General features: G+C 41.1%; 1 protein-coding gene across 1 annotated transcript; it reads left to right on the top strand.

Moving 5' to 3' along the window:
* The first annotated feature begins 600 nt into the window (after positions 1-600).
* LOC115074513 lies at positions 601-12,176 on the top strand. Its single transcript, XM_029574038.1, has 9 exons — positions 601-658; positions 882-1,068; positions 3,480-3,586; positions 4,562-4,733; positions 8,061-8,164; positions 9,413-9,590; positions 10,002-10,108; positions 11,619-11,808; positions 12,028-12,176. The coding sequence occupies exons 1-9, from the start codon at positions 613-615 to the stop codon at positions 12,149-12,151; spliced, it is 1,215 nt and encodes a 404-aa protein (XP_029429898.1). The 5' UTR covers positions 601-612; the 3' UTR covers positions 12,152-12,176.
* Positions 12,177-22,121: the final 9,945 nt, after the last annotated feature.

Raw genomic sequence — 22,121 nt, 5'->3', positions numbered from 1 at the left:
TGTCTCACTCCCCAAAGCCTTCTCTCCAGAAAGTCCCAGTTCCTTAGAAATTTCAGCAAAAAATGTTCCAAACCCCAGAAACTCCACTGAAAAATCACCCTTCCCCCAGAAACACTGAATATCCCAGTTCTGCAGCAACTCCACTGAAAATATTCCAGCTCCCAGAAATGTCTTTCAGAAAAGTCTCATGAATTCACCAATTTTCTTAGACATCAATTATTACTTTTCTATGAGGTGAATAACTAAAACAATAGCAAGTTAAAAAAAAAAATACAGGAAATAAATTGAATTTACTTTTTTTTTTTTTTAAGGAAGCTGAGGGAATGCAAATGGATTTTTCTTTTTGTTGAAGAATTTCTAAAGTTAGCATTAAAGAGAAGGTGTGTGTCACATTCCATAAACATTATAATTCTGAGAAGATTAACTCACGTTTGTGCTTCTCATTGTTTTAGGTGGTTGCTGTCATCACAGGGAAAATTCTTATCTGACAAACTTATCATTCATCTTTGGCATTGGCAGGGTGTAGTTTGGTATTTCAGCAGAACTGTACATATATATACCAGTCCCTGAGAGTAAGGCAGACACACATTTCCTCACAACACATCAGTCAACATGAACAAGCCAGCAGTCATCCTGCTCTCTATGGTAGTAGCCACAGGTAAGGATCTCTCTACAATGCCCATGATCTAAGCATATTGGTGCATTGAGAATATCCTATCAGGATGCTCTCAGTTCTGGGAGGTGTTTCTCACATAGTTTTCTCCGTAGGGAGCACTTGCTGTTACTCACATGGAAACAGTCGTGAAAAGGAGCTGAATTAGCAGACGTTTTATAAAGTTTGTCAAAAGGCAAAGTCTAACTGTTAATTTGTTTCCTCACAGTCTGGGCTCAGGACCTGAGCTGGACTCCTTGGTTTGACAGAGATGATCCAGCAGACGGCGGAGATTATGAGGACTTTACTTCCCTGCAGAGAGACTATTTTGGTCAGATATGTGAGAATCCTAAAGCAATGGAGGTGCAGACTAGAGACGGGGTTCCAGCCAACAAAACGTCACAAAAGTTCACCAGGTGAGGACTGTTAGGTGGCTATCGAGGTAACTTGATAATGACCCAGGTAAATTGCTCATGCTGTATGTGCGTGAAAGCTCATGTGGAGGATCCACAACACACACACTTTTACCTATGGGAAAAGTAGGTGAGAGATCACAGACAGGATTAGATTGTGAGTGGTAACCCATCTAGTTCTGGGGAAAAGTACGCGCAGAAAAAGGAGGTACTTTTTCCCCAGGCAATTGTCAAAGTAAAATAATATGCATGCTTTCTATTTGAGGACTGTTGCAATGTCCATGGGAAAACGTACAGGCAGACTTCACAACAATCCATAGAGTTTTGCGGGTTGATACAGGATGATCCAAGAGACTAGAAAGGAAGATACTATCTCTTGTACTAAGTGAGGAAGGCTGTAGATCAGAACTATTAAATGAAAAGTGTTTAAGGGTTCTACAGCATAGTGCCAGTTACCGAGCTCCTCTCCTTGCTTCTCCTGCAGAAAAACAATGTCCTTTTGCTTCAGTATCTTTCTCTAGCTATGAGTCACTGTCTTCTTCTCCCCTTGGCTATTTACACACTTTTGATTTTTCCACTCTGTCCAAAGTCTGATGCCGTAATAACCCAAAAGAATTCTGCTTGGTGGAAGGTGAAGGAAAAACTAGAGGAGGAAGTGGCATCCCGTTTTACAGACATAAATCAAAAGAACTCAATTTTCCATGCACGCAGACATCTGAAAATGCCCAACAGAGTATACACCTAACCTGCCTTATTTAGTTTATCATGCTGCAAAACGCATATTTAAGACTATAAGACCATTATAAAATAAATAATGAATGAAACTTTGTTTTCTAATATCAATATCAAAATTATCTGAATAAGGTCAACAGCTTTTCTTTCAAAATGTTTATGGAAATGTACAAATAAGGATATGTAATTAAGCTGAGAGCACCTCTGATTCTCCTAATTTGTATTAACTTCAGTTAAAAATACACCTTGTGGCACACTGAAAATAAATGTTCAAAATGGATCACAGATAGTTGTGGAGCTTTTAGATTTAGGCATGCAGTTCACCCAGAACTGATACTTTTTTCCTGCTGAAAATTCTTCAAATCCCAACATTTAAAACAAACAAAAGAAACTAAGGCCTATATTTACTAAACTGAGATAAGGTGATAACACGTGATAAACAGTGTTTACTACATGTTAAATGCTGTGTATCACATGATATTGCCATTTTGCGGCGATATTGCACTTTTTAAAATTCCACCTCTATGGAAATTACCTGCTTTGCATTCATTTGCATACATAAAATTAACTAATACATGCAAAGCAGCTAATCACGAGGTAATTTAATGCAAATAAAATAACATGTTGACTTAGAAAAAAATCAGTCCCATTATTTTATTTCATTGCAGGGAAGTGTAGTTATTTCTTCCCCCAGGGCCATCAGGAAGCTAATGCACATCCCGAAGGTCCCGGATGAGACTTAAAGGGCCTCAAAATTGATAAATGCCCCCTGGGGGTCTGTCACCCCTATGACCTCTAGAGGCACCCCCTTCCCCCCCATTATCTCATAAAAGAATCATTGGTGGTTCAGCGGTGGTAGCCGGTCGACACCATTTTTCAAAATGGCGCCAACCAGCCTTTGCCCAAGACGCCTCTGAGCCACCAATCATTTTTCTATGAAGTAGTGGAGGGGCCAGAGGGCCCCCTAGACCACCAGGACCTTATTTTTTGGAAGGGGTGAGAGTGTTGTGGGGTATTCTGCTACCAAAAAGGTCTTTGCTTGGGACAGGAGGTTTCTGAATAGGGGAGGTGTTTGGGGAAAGGGGCAGGCATCACAATGCAAATATTATTCTATTTTTTTGTTTCACTTTTGGGGTCAGTGCCGCCTCTAGAGGTAGCAGGGATCTCATAAGATCCCAGGGAGCGGTGTTGACACTTTCATGGGGGCGGGGGGGGAGGGGGGGATCCACCGCTTGGCCCTTTAAAACGATGGTGGCCCTGTGTGAACCAGGCCACCATTGCAAATGTTTACAGCCTCTGCCATGTTATCTTTTCTTACTGAGATTTTTCCAGAATAAAAAAAAAAGAGCATGTTAATATCGCCATGATATTATGTCAGGGAGTGGCAAAATATCACATGACCACCACGTTCCCTGAAGTTTTGCCCTTCCCATGATAAAATATCGTAGTTTAGTATTTCCCCTCTAATCGTTCATAGCAAGGATATATAATATAATCCCTCTTTCCCTGGATCAGTAGAAAGGAGAAGCAGGGCTATGAACAAGAATGACGAATCGGACAAGCTGATGTTTTAGAGACAAAAATCAGTTGTCATTTTCAGTTTGCTTTGTTTCGGCCACACCTTGCTAATATTTTTTTTTTTTCACCGACCTTCCTATTTTACCTCTCTCCCCTCCCTAAAGTGATACGTTACCTTTGGGTTTTATATGCGAGAACAAGAAACAAAACGGAAGTCAAATGTGCTTGGATTATAAAGTGCGATTTCTCTGCCCCAGAGAATACAGCGGAGGTAAGATTTTTTTTTTCTGGGAGGTTTCTTGTACAAAGTAGATGGTCAGAACTTTCTAATGGACCTGGAAGGAAGTAAACTTGGCAGACTAGATGGGCCTTATGGTCATTATCTGCGGCCAAACTTCCTGTTTCTATTAAAAAAACAGTCTGCAAGATTTTTGCTATGTTTTCCTGCTGTGTTCAGATTTTGCTCCTTTCTGACGGGTTATCATGTTGCTACTGTAAGCCACATGACAAGAATTCTCATATTGACTTTTGTCATATCAAGATCCCTTGAGGTGCTCCTTTGACAACTAAAAGTCCAATGCAATACGGTGTGTGTTAACACAGCATTAATGTGCATTAAACATCTGCGTTCATCGCAAGCAGTTAACAATGTGCCCAAATTGTGTTAACATAAATCTGTTAATGAGGGAATGAGATGCAAAACAGCTCATTATCTGTTAGCACAGCAAAAAAAGCACACATTAAGACATGCAAAATGCATCATAGATGTATTAATGCATATTTATTTATTTATTTAGCTATTTTCTATACCAGCTTTCACGACCAGGGGTCGCATCAAACCGGTTTACAATTAACAGGTCGTGCATTAAACATAGAACTTGAACAACTAAATTGGTGTAGGGATTACAGTTACAATGAACAAGGAAGTATACAACTGGGGGTGAGGTGTAGTTAAGTTTTTGCATTACCATCCACATATTCACACATCCTTGTACATTTGTACTTTACTATCTGTAATGCATGCCTCATTTACATCTCAGTTACACTGGCTAATAAGATGTGTGATAAGTGCACTTGACTTTAGTACAACACTCATTTAGTTTGAACTTTCCCTCACAAGGATCCACTGAGGTACTGTCAACCACCAATGTCTTGGGCAATGGTGTCATTTGGTCTCTGTGAGTATGGATTGATCATTGCTTTGTCTCTGACACTGGACTTACTGATGCTGGTTTGATGACTTCAGGTTGCTGGTCTCGATGGTTTGATAGAGATGATCCAGAAGGCGAAGGGGATTTTGAATCCTTAGACGACCTTCTGAAAGAAAACACTGGTGAGATTTGTGCCGTGCCTATAGACTTCGTAGCGCAGACAGTGAAAGGAATTTCTCCTAGCAGCACAGGAGAAATATTTGTCAAGTAAGTAATAAAAACTGCACCATTAAATTTACAATTGAATTAAAAGCCAAGTGATAGAATACAACAAGCAGGAGTTCATTAATTTTTTACTGATAATTTGGTCTGCGTATATCTCAATAGTTATCGTATTTATTTATGCATTTACATTTATCAGTCCCATCCACAGTGGCTCTGGGCAAAGTACAAAATGTAAAAGGGCAATAAACATCACTAATAAAAATGCACATTGCAAAATATGAACAACAATATAAACAAATCAAACTCAATAACAAAACCACAGAGAGCCCGCTATTGAACGAGGGGTCAGCACTTGAGTTAAGGCACCTTACTAAGGATTCTTTTTTAGGAACTTACTGTATATTCATCTATTTAAAGCAACTAAATAAGGCTTCTTAAATGGTTGAATATAAAAACTTGAGGGTGATAAACTTGGGAGAGGTATTGATTCGCTTAAGTTTTGACACCTTATTTAGGGACCCACAAGTAGAAATCAGCACTGAGTCATGTAAATGTCTGCTCCCACCCCTTCCTACACCATCTTTTGTGGCATCTAAGTTTAGGAGCATTAAGATGGGAGCAGGTGAGTTATCCAGATAAAGTTACACAGGACACTGGTACACAGCCAGGTATGCATTCCATGAATATACCTGGATCACGGTATCACTGCGCCAACTAACAGAAAAAGAGTATGCATGTATTTTCAGCCCGCAAGAACCTGATATTCAAACATAAAATACCCACAATGAATTTGAAGATCAAGTTGCTATGTGGAAAAAAAAAGTGTATGTATACCTTGCATTGTCTGAAATCAGGGTGTAAAATATTTTTTAGTATTTTTTTAAATAATATTTACACTATTTTTGATTACAAGATTAATTTATCATCTTTATTGTATTTGTAATTGTTTTTGTATTGTTCTTATTGTTAATGGGTTTGATATTCAATGCTGGCTGTTTAAGCAACTTAGCTGGATATGACTAATACAGCTAAGTTACGATGTATTCAACAGCACAGAAAAGCCGCTAAATATACGCGTATATGTGTGCACTTAGCTGGATAAGGCAACCTGGCTAAGTTTAGACCTGCTCTATGGGGCATCTAAACTTAGACGTACACTTATATGGCTAACTCCAAATGTTGGTAGTTAGGCATATAAGTTATACGTCCAACTCACTCCGCCCCCGATCCACCCAATATACATCTACCTTTTATGCACTTACATTTTAGCCGTATAAGTTCCATTTATCCGGCTAAATAGCACTGAACACGTTGTGAATATTGACCTCCCTATGCTTTGATTTTATGTTTCCTGTATGCCATCTACAGCCTAATATAAGGATAGGCGACTTAAAAATATAAAAGTACGTGCATCGGCTATGCATATATATTTTTTTTAAAGTAATGTATGTGCATAGTTTTCTTCTCCAAGTTATTTATTTATTTATTTATTTATAAGTTTTTTATACCGAGGTTCAATTAACAGGATTAATTACCACTTCGGTTTACATTATAACTTGCAAAAAAAAAAAAAAAGAGCCTCTGGGGGGATAAAAAATTTATCCCCCCAGAGGCTCTTTTTTCTGTTACTAAAACTAAGAACATAGTTTTAGGAGGCTTCAGTTACTCTACCCATCTAACCCATTTATACCTGCATAAATTGTGATTAAGCCAAGGCATCGCAAACTTTTAGCCAATGTGACCCCCATTTTAGCATGAAAATTCATATGATCCGAGAGGACAATCAAAAGAAATTAGCAGATGTGGACCCCTCCAACAATGACTGTTCTAACCCTCCCTGCACTTCAGCAAATCCCCTCTCTCAACCTCCACCTGCTCCAGTTGATCCTTTCTCTCAACCTCCACACCCTCCAAAGGATCTTTTCTCTTAACCTACTCTCCCTCCAGCCCCTTACATCCCCAGCTCCTCTCACCTCCCCAGCCCATCCCTCTCTCTCTCTCTCTCTAACCCCCTCTAGTCTTTTTTGCATCTCCAAGCTAATCCTCTCTCACTTCCAACCCTTTCTTATAACCAACTGATCTTCTGTCACCCCATTCCCATTCCCTTCTCACTCTCATCCCCCATCCTTTTCTCTCACCTCCCTGCCTCCCCTCCAACCCTTCTCTAACAAACATCCCTTAGTTAATCTTTTGTCATTCACCCTCTCTCCCCCCTCCCCACAAGAGCCAAACCTCTCCAGCATCTGACCTTTCCCTTCAAACAGCCCCTCCTCCAAACATCCCTCTGATCAAGGTCAGCACAACATTTTCCTGTAAGCCCTGGGCCACAGCTTGGATAACTGATGGGAAGAATAGGCAGGCTAATGACAGGGCAACATTTTTTTTTTGGGTAAGGAGAGAGGCGCAGTGGCAATCTCCACAGATCCATGCACACTCAGCACTCTCTTCCCATCTCCTTAAGGCTGGTCCCAAGCCTGAGGGTGACCTGCAAGTGGCAAAAGCAGAACCTCCCTCTGGAACTCCCTCCCCACGCCCCTCCATCTAGAGCCATCCCTGCACAAATTCAAAAAAGGAGTCAAAACATGGCTCGTCAAGCAGGCCTGCCCTGATACTAACCAAACATAGACCTTCTCCCTGATCTGCTCCCCCTTCTGCCCGCCCCTCCTCTCCTCCGCCTTCCCTCCCACCATTAGTTCATCCTTAACCTCCCTCCCGCTCATCAGCCTCCTCTTCACTCATGTACTTTGTGAGCAGCTTTAGCATACAAACTCCAGTGATAAAGATAGTGATTTATAGTATATACATAGTTCCTCTATGTACTCTCCACCATGTGTATAATGTTACATAAGATGTATATAGTTCTCTGTTACAGTCTTTTCTCTCTGGTACACAGTTGTTATATACCCAGTTCTACTGATTTCCTCCTCCTTCCTTTACCTTTTCTCCCTACCTGCCTAATCCCATCCTCGTTTATTGTACTTTCCTCCTTTCAGTTAAATGTGAACCGGCATGATGTGCCTTACGAATGTTGGTAAAGAAAAGCCTATAAATAAATAAATGATCAAAGTCAGCACAGTAGCTGTGAGCTAGCGCATCCTCACCGGCCCTGATCCCTCCTCACGCAGGGCTTCCTATTACCACAGAATCTCATGCAAGGGCAGGGTCTGTGACTGTGAGTTGGCCCGCAGGCACCACACTGACTTCCACTTCTAGTGCTGCTGGTGCCTGAAGAGTGCTGCTGCTTTAAGGCATTTGTAACCCCAGCTGAAGCTTTTGTGAGCCCATCTGGATTCCCAATTCAAAGTTTTGGAAGCCTTGAACTAAGCCTTTGAAAGTTTAAACCTATGATCTGTCTCTTTCTCTTTATAGGAACAACTGCACAGCTGGGCTTGTCTGTAAAAATTCAAACCAGAATGATGAATTTTGTGAAGATTACAAATTAAAATTCAAGTGCCCACCTGAATTTTGCAAAGGTAAAAAGATCATGGAGAGTTGTCTTATATTCACTATATTGCAGTACTATAGTGTTCTAGGGGTGAGAAAGTGAGTACAGAATTAGTTGTAACAAATGCAATCTGGTTTATTCAAACATAGAAAGAATGCAGTTTTTAAGTTTATAATTCAAGAAGAAAGAAGGAAAGAAACGAGAAGGGAGTGGCTAACTTGTTTCTGCTCACCCTGTTTCATGCGCATAAATGGGCTTTTGAAAATTTGGCATGGTTTTGTGCTGAAGAGATTGCACACATACTTTTAAGTGTGCTGGAAAGGAGCGTTCCCAGGGGGCAGAGATGGGGGCAGGGAAATCATTTATGCAATTTTAGAAAATAGGTGTGCAAATGTCCGCGCTCACACTTACAGTTGCTCCTCAGCGAATGGTACACATGTGCACCTAAGCCACGGTTACCCCCTCCACGGTAGATTGAATTTTCATGAGGCGACTGCGCATACCCTGCAGACTTTGGCGTTATGCCGACCTTGATAACATTAAAATGGACTTGCGTGCATAGAAGTCCGATTAGAAGTGTATCCCTCCAAACCTACCGACACACCTGCTAAAACATCTGCCCAATTTTTCCATGCAAATTTGTGTGCACACTTCCAAACTCCTTTCCCGACTTCTCCCTTAGGAATGCCTTTGCTCAGCCGAGGCAAACCATTGCATGACCATGACATAGGCGCGTAAGCGCACATGCATATTGGACAGGCAATGTCGTCTAAGGCATGTAAAACACTTGAAAGCTACCCTCAAAAGGACTTTTGCAGGTAAAACGATGCTTCATCCCACAGAAAGGCCCCTTTAAAAATTGCCTGGCAAGTATGTACACAAAATTAAGCACATACACCCTGTAGCTGCACAGTTTTAAGCACATCAAGGAAAGGTGCTACCAGGACAGAGTCTGGGCAGTTTATGCATATACTTTTCAAATTTTGAAGATTAAGCGTGTAAATTTCATTCAAACAACTTTCCTCCACACAAAATAGCAGGTGTAGCTTTGTACGGGTAGTTTCCATGGCATAATTGTCAAAGTGAACCTAATGAGTATAATTTCCCTTTGAAAACTGGCATAACTTAGGTATCTACCAGCCCTCAGATTTATATTTGAAGTAACCATTATACTTTGCCCGCTTTTTACTTGTTTGGATGCTTTGCACTGCACGGAGTTACCTTGCCACCAATACATAAAGTAAATAACATAATCTTGTTTCTCCTGACACTGCAGCCCGTGAATGCTGGACTGACTGGTTTAACAGAGACACTGTGCCAGGAACTGGAGACTATGAAGATGTCCCCAACCTGCTGATATCTTATCCAGGGAAAATATGTGCTAACCGGCTGGCCATCGAAGCCAGGACAACAACTGGAATCCCCGCTGCAGAGACAGGGGAAATCTTTTCCAGGTCTGTCCCTAAGAGCAGGGTTCTGTTTCTACAGATTGGAGAGTACAATCTAAGGAACACAACTTACCTGGGAGGGCACACAAAGATAATGTGAAGACTGGTGGAATCTAAATGGCCATGTAGAAGAGTCCCATTTACTGATCTCTCTCCCCTCCGGTCATTTTCCTTTGACGTATAGATGGGGATATATTTGGGTATTGCTCTAGTTCCAGCATCTAAAGGTTTTGCGAGAACTGGAATGGCAGTGCTCCCATTCTCAGGGGGGGGGGGGGAGCCACAGACACCGTTCATTGACACCATCTGCAGCCTAGACTCAGGGTGCACTCATACCAAATCCTGGGAACCCTGGTCAAAAATGGAGATATAAAATGAGAATTGTTTAGAAAATAGCTTCTTTTTCTGACTGTCCAGGAATGACCCCACTGAAGGTCTTAAATGCAATAACAAAGATCAAGTAAACAAGAAGAGTTGCAGTGACTATGAAGTACGCTTCAAGTGTCCAAATGAGTTCTGTGAAGGTAAGGGCAGATCTAGTGCATCCATTTCTGTGTAGACATTGATAGGGTCATTTTGTAATAACCTGCTTTGCCTCGGGTACTAATTTAGGGGTATATTTACTAAGCTGCAATAAGGATATTATGCATAAAATACAGTATTTATCATGCGATAAACCTATATCACAGCAATATTCTGAGATGTTAGCGATTATCGTGCAATATTTTCTATTAAAACCCACCCCTATTAAAATGAGCTGCTTTGCATGCATTCTTTTTTCAAACGTATGCAAACCAGCTCATGCCTACCCAAGTCTATACAAAACTTGGCATACGTTATCCGGCTAAATGCCTTTGAATATCAGTCCCACAATTTTCATACTGAAATCCCGGGCCACTATGTGGTTGTCCAAGGTAGTGCAAACGTATACAAAATAAATTCCTTCCCAATCCCAATCCTGGTAGTGGTAACACCTCTGCTTGGTCCTGGCAAATTACACATGAACATGACATATGCACATAAGTTTACCTGCATATACTGGCTGGGCAATTAAATAAGCCATTTCTGTATGTAAAACATGTTTTTACCTGCAAAAGTCCCTTTGAAAATGACCATCCCAATGGCTAAAGAGCGATACCAATGTCCAAAGCTTTAGGATCCCAGATTTAAATGAAATTTCAGATGAAAACTTAGACGGTAATGCGGGTGCATTTTGGAATGTGTGCATTGGCGCTTCTCTGATACAGCCATTTTATAACTTGCACACATGTTGTAAAATAGCCTGGCCACACGCACATGTGCGCCCAATTTTAAGTGGCTGCGCGCTTATGTGCTCAAATCCTGATTCTACCACATAAGTCAGGGTATTTTATAATGGGTGTGCATCCACGCCATTGCCAGTTTCACCAGTTTATGCACCAGCTCACCCAATTAAGAGTTGTGTCCTCTAAACCCTTCTGGTTTCATAGCCTGCACTCCTCCCAAGTTACCCCAGACCCTTTAAACCTGGCAGAAATGTCTAATTTCTTTTATTTTTTGAGTTAAACCCCCTCCATTTCAGAAGTGTAGTTACGCAGCAGTGGACCTAGGTGTGCGCCAGGCACAGAAGCTTTTACGCACACATCTCTTGGCCGGGTCCTGAAATGGCCATGCCCCTTTTGAAATCAAGTGAGATATGCATGCAATGAGAGATGTGCACACATCTGAGCGGCTTTTAAAATTTGGTGGGCACATGTGAACCTAACTTGTGCGTACATCTACCATTTTTTGTGTGCACCAGGCTTTTAAAATTCATTTTTAGGTCCCTAAATTTGGCAGAAAATAGAACTTAAGAATCTAACTTAGGCATCTAAATTTTGGAGCTCAGAAGTTTTTGAATATTAGCCTCAGTCTTATCAGAGTTTACTGGAAGTACTAAATAGCTAGAGAATATCATTGGTGTCTATGGAGAGAATTACTGATTGAACAGAGCATCTTGCTATTTTTCCTTCATTCTTGTTCTCTGACATCTGTGATTATCATTAACGTTTTTAGCCAGGAGGATTGGTGGCTGTTGGACAAAGTGGTTTAATAGAGATGAGCCAACTGGCACGGGTGATTTTGAAGATGTGGACAGTATATATAAGGCCAATCCCGGTGCCATGTGCACTAATGCCACGAACATTGAAGCACGGAGATCATCTGATAAGATGCCAGCCAGCGTAACTGGAGAAGTGTTCTTCAGGTAGGATTCTTATTCTCTGAACAAGTTCAAGCCTTTTCCTTTTAATTGTTTCTCTTGCAGGTAGAAGGGAAATAAAGTATCTAGAACATTTTTTTAAGCTTGAGGTTTGGAATGTGTTCTTATATTCAGGTTACCTATATCAATGGAGAAACTAAGCTTGAATGTCCCAGGTTAAAGCGTGTAAAATATTAAACAGATCCCTGTTCTATCCCTTACTAGGTACAATACAAACTATGGTTTCGCCTGCAAGATTACAGACCAAGCTGACTATACCTGCGATGATTATGAGGTCCGGTTCCGATGTCCCCCTAGCGCCTGCCCACTTATGGATTCCTCTTCTTAATGGGCCGTAATGAGCAAAAGCAAATGAAAGCAAAAGACACTTTCTCCATCCTCTGTTTATCACTTTCTTTCTTCCAAACGCAGACAAATCATCGTTGAGCCTTTTGGCTAATTCTTTCCTAGCGGAAAACTAGGAGAAAATTCATCCCTTATTTATTTTATCTTAGCACTTCATTCATAATTAATTTTCAAAGTGTATACACCTGATTGGTGGCATGCAAAGCACGCTTAAAGTACACCTCGACAGCAAGATAAGCAACCAAGGTACACCTAGAGAAGGAATGAAAAATCTGCAGTGGTTACGGACCTGAACAATGATTTAATTTTAGGTACAACCATTGCTTTATTTTCCCAGCTTGTCTATCCTAGGAAATCAAGAGGGTGTAATAAAATGTACCTTAAGGCTCTGTTATAGAACCTATCCTACAATTTTAGAGCAGAAATCTTGAACTGGTGCTAGAAATGAGAGGTTGTTAAAGGAACTGCAGCTGGAATTTATGGGTCAGAAGCAAGGCGGTTCATATTCAATATGCTAATGAGCAGGAAAGTTATCTGGATAAGATTTCCGCTGAATATCCAAGTTAAATTTGTAAGGATAACTTTAACCAGATAACGTTAATTCAGCTATTTGTGTGGCTTGACTTGTTCACACAAATTTAGCCAGATAGCGCTCAATGCGGCACCATCCAGCTAAATAATTTAATCCCTTCTCACCACACTCCCAGCCCCGGTCCCTTTTGGTCCGGATAAATGTATCCACACAAAAGATTTGTGCAAATCTAGACAAAGAGCTTTATTTTTAAAAGGCAAGATTTATGTGCGTAACAGCCAGTTTTACCCGCCTATGACGTTTGAATATTGAAAATTTGTCTGGGTAAGTTCTGGAGTTTCCCAGACAAAACCTAGAAATTTGAATATTCCATCCCTCCCCCCCCCCCCCCCCCAAATCTCTGCTGAATGTTTTCACATTGCCTTGTTACCTGAGTACAAAGAGGCAGCATAGGGGATGTTCCCGGAACAAAATTTCATTTTGCCCAGGCAGTGCCGCTGTTCAGCGCTATCAAGGTACAGTTAGCTGGGTAAGTCCGGTAGAAAATAGATCTGTTCTAAGGTTACCCGGATAATCTTTATTTGGGTACAAATAGTGGAATACTTACCCAGGTATGTTCCACTGAATATCTGGGTAAAGTTATCCAGGTAACATTACCTGTGTAACTTTCCTGCTCCCCGGATTATTTATTTAATTTATTTATTTAAAGGTTTGGCAAAACCGCCTTCTTGATCCCGATAGATTGGCCAAGGCAGTGTACAATGAATATTAAAACATACCGGGGTAGATATTCAAAGCTCACCGTGTAAGCAACTTAGCCGGTTAGAACTAATCCAGCTAAGTTGCAATGTATATTCGGCGGCACGGCAAAGCCGCTGAAAATACGCGTATATGTGCATTCTTCGCCGGATACGTCTACCTGGCTAAGTTTAGCCCTGCCCTATGGGGCATCTAAGCTTAGACATAAACTTATCCAGCTAACTCCGAATATCAGTAGTTAGCCATATACGTAGTGTTTCCCAACCTTTTCAAGCCCAAGGCAACCCTACATTAAAAAAAACTTTTGTGCAGCACACCAGCCTCCAGGGGGCAGGTAGTGTGGACAAAAAAAAGAGCTTAGCCTCACCAGTCTCTCTTCCACATTTTTTAAAACAAAGGGAGAGAGGGGGCAGAGACCTGAAATGCTCACAATGGGCCAGTTTCCTCTGTGTCCATGTGCATGATAAGAGAGAAGTCAGTATGCTGCGGGCAGCCGGCTTGGTTTAGTTAGTTTGGCTGCCAGAGCTCCTTTGCTGCTGCTGCTGCTCACAACACTCGGAATGAGTTGTGTCCAGGGCGCAATGCACCCTCTCCCCTAACCTGAGAATAAACCAGAGGCTGGAAGGATTGAAAACTCGGGAGGCGGGGGGGGGGGGGGGGCCACACAAAGCGGGGCCCGGCTATCCATGCTCTGCATGCTGCCCATTAATCACCAGGGCTCATGCTGTAGCTAGCTAGATGAGGCATGCATGCTTACACATGTTCTCAGACAGGAGCTCTTACATGTTCAAGAGCCATCGCTGTTGACTATTGCTGCTGTGAGGTGCTGAGAGCAAAGCTGAGGTGTTGGTCTGGATCTGAACATCAGGCAGCGGTGACTTTTCCATGGCACGCCATGATCGAGTCTGAAGACACGCCAATGTAGCACTCTGGTTGGGAAGCCCTGGTATAAATTATATGGCTAACTCGCTCTGCCCCAATCCGTCCAGTCACATCCACTTTTTGGGGCATGTAACTTTTAGCTGTATAAGGGACTTATACGGCTAAGCAGCAGCCACTGAACGTAGGTGCGTATTCAGCAGTCACTACTGAGCCGCATAAGTTCTGCTTATCCAGCTAAAATAGCACTGAATGTGCTCTGAATATCTGGCCCACTCATTATAGACTTCTATATACTTTGATATTTGCTCTATATTTATAAATGCTTCTTCTGTATATTATTTGAGCCAACCATTCAGGCTTGTTTTAATTCACCTCACACCCTCATGTCCAGTTCCTTAGCAGAAGCAGAAACTCTGTCTACATGCCTAGGGACCAGTGATTCTCAACTTAGTACTCAGGACACACCCATCCAATATGGTTTTCAGGATTTTCTCACTAACTATGCATGAGATAGATTGTCATACAATGAAAACAATGCATGCAAATCTATCTCATGAATATTCACTGTAGATATCCTGAAAACCAAACTGGATGGATGGATGTATGCTGAGGACTGGGTTGAGAACCATTTCTATAGATGTTTGTAATTTATGATTCCAAAATATATGCACACACAGCACCAGAAAGCAACTCTGACTTAATTAACTTGCCTTATTGTATCCACATTTGTTTGTTAGTTCCACTGGGCAGAGAAGTCTCTCTTCACCCAATACATGGTTACCTGTCTGTCCACCATGTATTATACCCAGCAATGACCTAGCTACTGTTATGTACTTTGCACAGGGCTGTGAGCCATAGTATAATAATAATAACAGTAATATATTCTTGAATGAGAGCAACTCAAAAATAAAATGTGTTAAAGAAAACTAAGAGCGTATTGTGATATATTTTAGTACCTTACTGCCCCATTTCAGTCTTTTCTGATATGCTGCATTTCAAGAAGATAGATAAGCATATAAGGAACAGTAGCATCTCTAGACAGAAGTATTTGGGTGGGGAAAACTAGGTATGGAGGAAGGCAATCCAAAATTATATCATGCCCATCCCCAGAGCAGTGACTTGCTGATCTCAGAAGACCTCGAAGTAGAGAGGCACAATAAGATGGCACTGCTCAATCATCCATTGGAAACTGTGTAAACACTATAACATTGCTATATCAGAAAAACACTGGAATCACAACCCAGACAGAACTGCAACAAATGAAGAAGTCGAGATCACCTGGGACATTCCCATTCCAACTGATAAAAAGTTCAATGCAAGAAAACAAGAATGATTAGTAACACTGCACTGTTAGAGGCAATACCTGGACAGTATTAAATGAGCATGTGCAAATGATATGATGGTCCTTAATATTTAATGAGCAAATTGGGTTTTTTTTGCTGTTGAAATGCTGCTGTTGAAATTATTGATATTGGAAGATTAAGTGTTTAGTGAATGTCTTTCCTCACTTTGCAATTCAACATACAAAACATTTTATTCAAATTCTGTCACCTCAGTAACATCAACACACCCTCCTGTGCCAGACACTTCATGAAGTAACACAAAACCCTGCAAAAAAAGCACTCAGTACCTTAATATATAATATACCATAACAGCACCATATCCCAAAACTCAAATAGAATCAACCCCACATATAAAAAGGCAGGACTGCAAATATTACAAAAGGCCCTAAAACTGCAATATACAGAATCTCCTATTGGGAAAATAGAACAAGTCAGACTGCTACAGATCCCTACACAGGAACTATATGCTAGCAGAATCTCTCACCTCAGTCATACATGCGGAACACAGACAGCCCATCACTTAGTAAAGAATATGAGATTACACATTGGAGAAATATGCAGAAAAAAAACAGAAAAGGAACCCCTGAAACACCAGACTCTGTGAGCAGCAAAACACTGAAGAAAGAAACAAAAATGCCTTTCTTCCTGTACTGAGTAAAATATAAAGATATAAGAAATATACATACTATAAGTTGGCATATTCCGCTCTACAAATGTACCTTTGTCTTATCATGCTATTTTTCTAATTGGTTTAATCCCAGTCTCTCTTTTCAATGTCTTTTTGTCAGTTTTTTCCTGTCATTTTCCAGGATCCCCATTCCATTTTCTGGTTTTTCTCTCTCCCTATCTTTTTTCTTCAACCCCTACAGTATATCTATCACTGATATTGATCTTGTTTCATTTTTTTCTCCATTTTTTTATCTGCCTCTCTATCCAGCCATAGCTATATTTTACTCCTTTTCTCCCCCTCTAGTCCTCAGTCTCCTTCTTTTCACCTTTAATCTACCTACCAGCTCTCTATCTCCCATCATCACCTCCCTAGTCTCCTTTCCCAACCTATTCTTGTTCTGTCACCATCCCCAGCTCCTTTCCCAGCTTTAGTAAAGGAGGGTACCACAACATCAACAGTCGTAGTGCTGGTAAAATATTGTGGACTAGGTGGTCCAGCTTCAGGCAGGCTACGCACACTTCCAGCATTTGAGGGCCCTGATGCAGGACATGAAGAACTAATAGGCCCAACACTGGCATCCCCACTGGATGTGGATGGAGATGGTTCTTGAATGGCGATAAATGCCAAGGAAAGTGAAGCCTCATCCAGTCTTTCACAGAGAAATAACCAAGCTGTAGGATAGCTGGCAGCCAACGCTGCATGCAATAACAACTACACCCGTAACTAATATGGGGGTTCGGCATCCTCAAGTCCCAGCCATACTTTCTCTCAGATCCAGTAAGTGTTTGAATTTTCAAACCAATTTTCTCTTGCCATACTTGCCGATTCAGAATTAAGCAGCTCTAGAGATGGCAATGAGACTTTCTCAATGTCCCCAGTGGTGCCTTCTGTCCCAGACTGGTCTTGCTGCTCCTGGAATCTAATGTGTTTCTTCAAGGATCTCATGGTAGAGACTGAAAGTTTGTCCTGAAACAGGAATCGCGGTGAGACAAATTTTGGTTTGGAAGAAAAATCTCTTTACCAGTACGAACTGCTCTCTGCACAGGTCATCACACTTCTCTTTCTCTCTGCCTAAGCTGCACCCTTCTCCTCGTGCTTTTCACACATCTGTAGGCCACTATCATCAGCGTGGTGAGTGCGATGATGCAGTACTCCCTGATGTCTCATTTGGATTAGTTAGCAACTTAATTTTCTAAAGCATTTACATGCTTCAAAATGAGTTTTACATGTGTAAATACTCTTGACCCATGTAAGTGGGCTTTTAAAAATTGCTACAAAACATGCCATTGAATTACCCAAAGGATTTATCAGTGTAAGAGCACTTTACATGTGTAAATAGCTTTTAAAAAATTGCTACAATAGTATGTTACATTTATGTGAATTAACTCCTTTGAAAATTCACCTATAAGCGCATCACTCTCTTTGCACCCATTTACACCTGCTCCCTAGCAAGTTTAAATGTGCACACCTATCCTGCGCTCACTTACGTGCGGTTGCCCGTAGTTTCAAAGCGGACTTCCATGTGCAAGAAGTTATAAAATTGCTCTAATAATGTGATTCCATTAGCAACTGGTCAAGATAAGTTACTATATTATGTTATAGCAGATAATTCTCTAAAAGTCATATGGTAGCATGACTGCTGTGTCAAAGCCAATCTAACCACAATCCCTCAGGGGTTCCGGTTGACCTTAACAAAATAGACTTATGGTGGCAGAGGCTTATATTCCAGATTTTGCTTTTTTCCTCACTTTCTTGCTTCCCTTCTGCCCCTATCCCCTCATCTCTATAAACCCTATCATTGTTCTATTCATCCAGGTGATGCTGCTTCGTCTTACCCCTGAAAAAGGCAGTTTATTTACTGAGCAGACTGGATGGTTTAGTAGCTTTTTTCTGCCATCATCTACTCTGTCTTTATTAAGGTCATTATGCTAACAGAGACTTTGGCAATAAACAACTATTAACAAGCTCAGCCGATCCACTCAGCTTTCTATGCCACTTGAATCATTTTATCAGATGAACATCTAGGGGGGCGCTCCCCAGTGACTCAAAGAGTTATGGGCTGCCCCTTTCTCATTGAAGGACAGGACCATTCATTACCGAGAGGTAAATAATCTACCCACCCATGTTGTTACTTTTACCCATGGAATTTGCACCATTAATTGAGGCAAAAAAATCCACACAGGCTTTTTCTTTGATCATTGCCCTGGAAAGAGGCCTCCCCAAAGATATCATCTGCTTCCTTCTTAAAGTTGTTCATTAGAAACTAAATAGATTTGAATAATCAAACCTATGCACATAGTTCTCTCCAGAATCTGTGGGTAAACGTTTTTGCGTTGCTGAATAACAGTTGTTGCTGGGCCAAAGTACAAGAGAATGAGGGAACCCTTACAAAACAATTCCACAAATTCCACTTGACCTTTCTCACAATGGTTCCCACCCCTTGCGGTCTCAGCAGGCTGATTCCTGAACTTGGAAATAGCAGGCCGGAGACTTGAAGTGGTGTTCAAATAAAACTTTACCTGTAACGTAGGAAAACTTTATCAGGATTAGAAAAGAATCTTGTAGTTGGTGCAATATCAACAAAAAAAAAATGCTAGTACCTGTCCTCTCACTATCCTCACATCTGAGTCAATGTCACTTCCTGAAGACAGGAAAATGGAAAAAATTCTTCCTTCACAAAGTGAATAGGAAGATGGTGGTAAAAAGGCACCCGGCTATCGTAAAATATTGAAAACCAAACTTCTCCAAATCAGTTCTTACACCTAAGCAACTGCAGTTCCCACTTAAGCTGGACGCAGGGTAAAGCATCCTATCTTATTCCCCTCAGGCAAGGGTGAATGCCCTCCTGAGCTAGGGGCAAGCCAAGAAAGAAAAAAACAACTCTCTTACAAAAGTAAAAATGATTTCTTCTCTGCAAGGGCAGTGCCCTCCAGCTCTGTGACAGCACCAGTAAGAATCCAGTCCTTGTTTATCAATTCCTGTAGGCTCTCGAGCCCATTGAGATTCACCAGAAAAAAAAAAACCCCCACATTCGTCTCTATCCAAAACAAAAAGCTACAGTCAACCACAGTTTGCGCATGCTCCACCCAGGTTATATAGGGGGATCCTGACCAATCCCAGCACCCAAGGTGGGGAAAAACTCTTAGGATTGGTCCAAAAATGCCAAAACCTCTACCTAAAAGATGGATAAGGGAAACTCAGCCTTACATTTCAAACAAATACACATCCATACAAAAATAGTTTCCCTTTGAAAATTTGCTAAAAGGTACATGGGAACAAAAGTGCTTGTGTGTCTTGCCACCAGGTGGCTAAATGAAAACTGCTGTTTGGGAAGGTAATAATGAAAGACATTTCTCCCGGTAAAATGCTGTTCTGCTTGCAGAAATGGGCTGCTTAATTATTGCCTGTCCTCTGCATGGGTAAAAGTACATGTACGTGTCAACACTGCATACTTTTACGCTTATATTTTTGAAGACTTTTCAGCAGGCAGGATTAGGTCAGGGGAGGCTGCTACGCATGTGGTTTTGGATATTCAAAACCACACCGATTGTTTTTTGTTTTAACAAAAGCACCCACACAGGAAAAGCAGCTGCAAATTTATATGGGTACTTTTTTTTTGGGGGGGGGGGGCAAGAATCAAAGCAAAACTACTTGTGGTGTTTGCCAGACCCCTACATTTTTTGCATAGGCTACCCGCAATAACATAATGAACTTAAAATGTCCTTCTCACCTGTTCTGCATCTTTTACCAAAAATATCTCTCTCTGACCCTGCCTTCTTATTTGTTTTAGATTTTTTTATATTCCACTTTTTGACACCTCAAAGCGGATTACATTCAGGCACTGTAGGTATTTCCCTATCCCCAGAGGACTTCCAGTCTAATTTTATACCTGAGGCGATGGAGGGTAAAGTGACTTGCCCAAGGTCAGATGGAGTGGACAGAGGGAGTTGAACGCTGGTTTCCCTTTTCTCACAAGGGAAACCCATTCCTTGAGGTCTCAGCCGGCTGAACCCTGCTTTCCCCTCATCCATACCTCACTGCTCTAACCACTAGGCTACTCCTCCACTCCCTTTTTTCTGCTCACCCTTTCTCCCCCAATTTGTTTCTCTCTTTGTATAACGTAAATGAGTACCCGTTTCTGCTCATACATGTCTGTCTGGCTCTCTCCATATCTACCGCTTTCCATTTTATTACAAATATAAAGCGTGGCTTGTTTATTATTCATAAGGATTTCACATATAGCTTTTATGGGATAGCCTTTTAATTGCATCCTTTTAGGAACTACCCTTTCATCTTGCAAGAAGAAACAACTTCAAAGCCTGTAAAGCTCTTTGTCCTGATACATTTTTAGTAGGCTGTTGGTCTCTGTGAGGCACGAGGTTTTTTTTACTTTGATTGTGAGATGTAGAGCTATCAAGTCTGAATGTGATACAGAAATTAGTGAGCTTGAGTTTGACACATGAGCAGAGTTTGTATGTGATATGGGTTAGTGAGTGTGAAACAAGTTGTCAAGGGTTTTTTCCTTTTTTATGTCTTTCGTTATATATATAGTACATCAAATCCTGAATAGACAATCCAGAAAAGTTTACTACTCAATTGTTAAAGCTCAATACAAGAAAACCTGCAAATTCCAAAGTCTGCCATTCTATGGGTTCAGAAAAGAAAACCATAGAGGCCAGGATCAATGAAAATAATTAAAACAAAATGTATCCATTGGTAGTGTATCTTCTGAAATATTAATGACCTCAATAAGGTCTATATTCATCTTCCCCTATGCCAGCAGAAGCCAACTGCAGTCCTCAAGAGTCACAAACAAGCTTGGTTTTTTAACATATCTACAGTAAATATATATGAGATAGATTTGCATACAATGGAGGCAGTGCATGCAAATCTATCTCACGCATATTCATTGCAGATATCCCAAAAACCAGACCTGTTTGTGGCTCTTGAGGGTCAGAATTATCCACCCCTGCTCTATACTCTGTCAGAAGTTCCCAAACCTATCCTGGAGGACCCCCAGTCACTTAGGTTTTCAGGATATATACAATGAATATACTTGAGATAAAATATGCATGCTATGGTGACAGCGCATGCAAATTTAGTGCTAAGTTAATTGGGTGGATGGGTAGATTAGATGGGCCATATGGTCTTTTTCTGCTGTCATGTTTCTATGTTGGGATTCAGATGGTGTTTTGTTATTTTTAGTCCACTCGTGAATGAACATAAGAAATTGCCATGCTGGGTCAGACCAAGGGTCCATCAAGCCCATCATCCTGTTTCCAACAGAGGCCAAACCAGGCCACAAGAACCTGGCAATTACCCAAACACCTAGAAGATCCCATGCTACTAATGTACTGATGCAATTAATAGCAGTGGCTATTCCCTAAGTAAACTTGATTAATAGCAGTTAATGGACTTCTCTTCCAAGAACTTATCCAAACCTTTTTTGAACCCAGCTACACTAACTGCACTAACCACATCCTCTGGCAACAAATTCCAGAGATTTATTGTGCATTGAGTGAAAAAGAATTTTCTCCGATTAGTCTTAAATGTGCTACTTGCTAACTTCATGGAATGCCCCCTAGTCCTTCTATTATTCGAAAGTGTAAATAACCGAGTCACATCTACTCGTTCAAGACCTCTCATGATCTTAAAGATCTCTATCATATCCCCCCTCAGCCGTCTCTTCTCCAAGCTGAAAAGCCCTAACCTCTTCAGCCTTTCCTCATATGGGAGCTGTTCCATCCCCTTTATCATTTTGGTTGCC

Source organism: Rhinatrema bivittatum, chromosome 12 (assembly GCF_901001135.1).
Source record: "Rhinatrema bivittatum chromosome 12, aRhiBiv1.1, whole genome shotgun sequence".
NCBI lineage: Eukaryota > Metazoa > Chordata > Amphibia > Gymnophiona > Rhinatrematidae > Rhinatrema > Rhinatrema bivittatum.
This window is presented reverse-complemented; position numbering and strand designations above follow the sequence as displayed.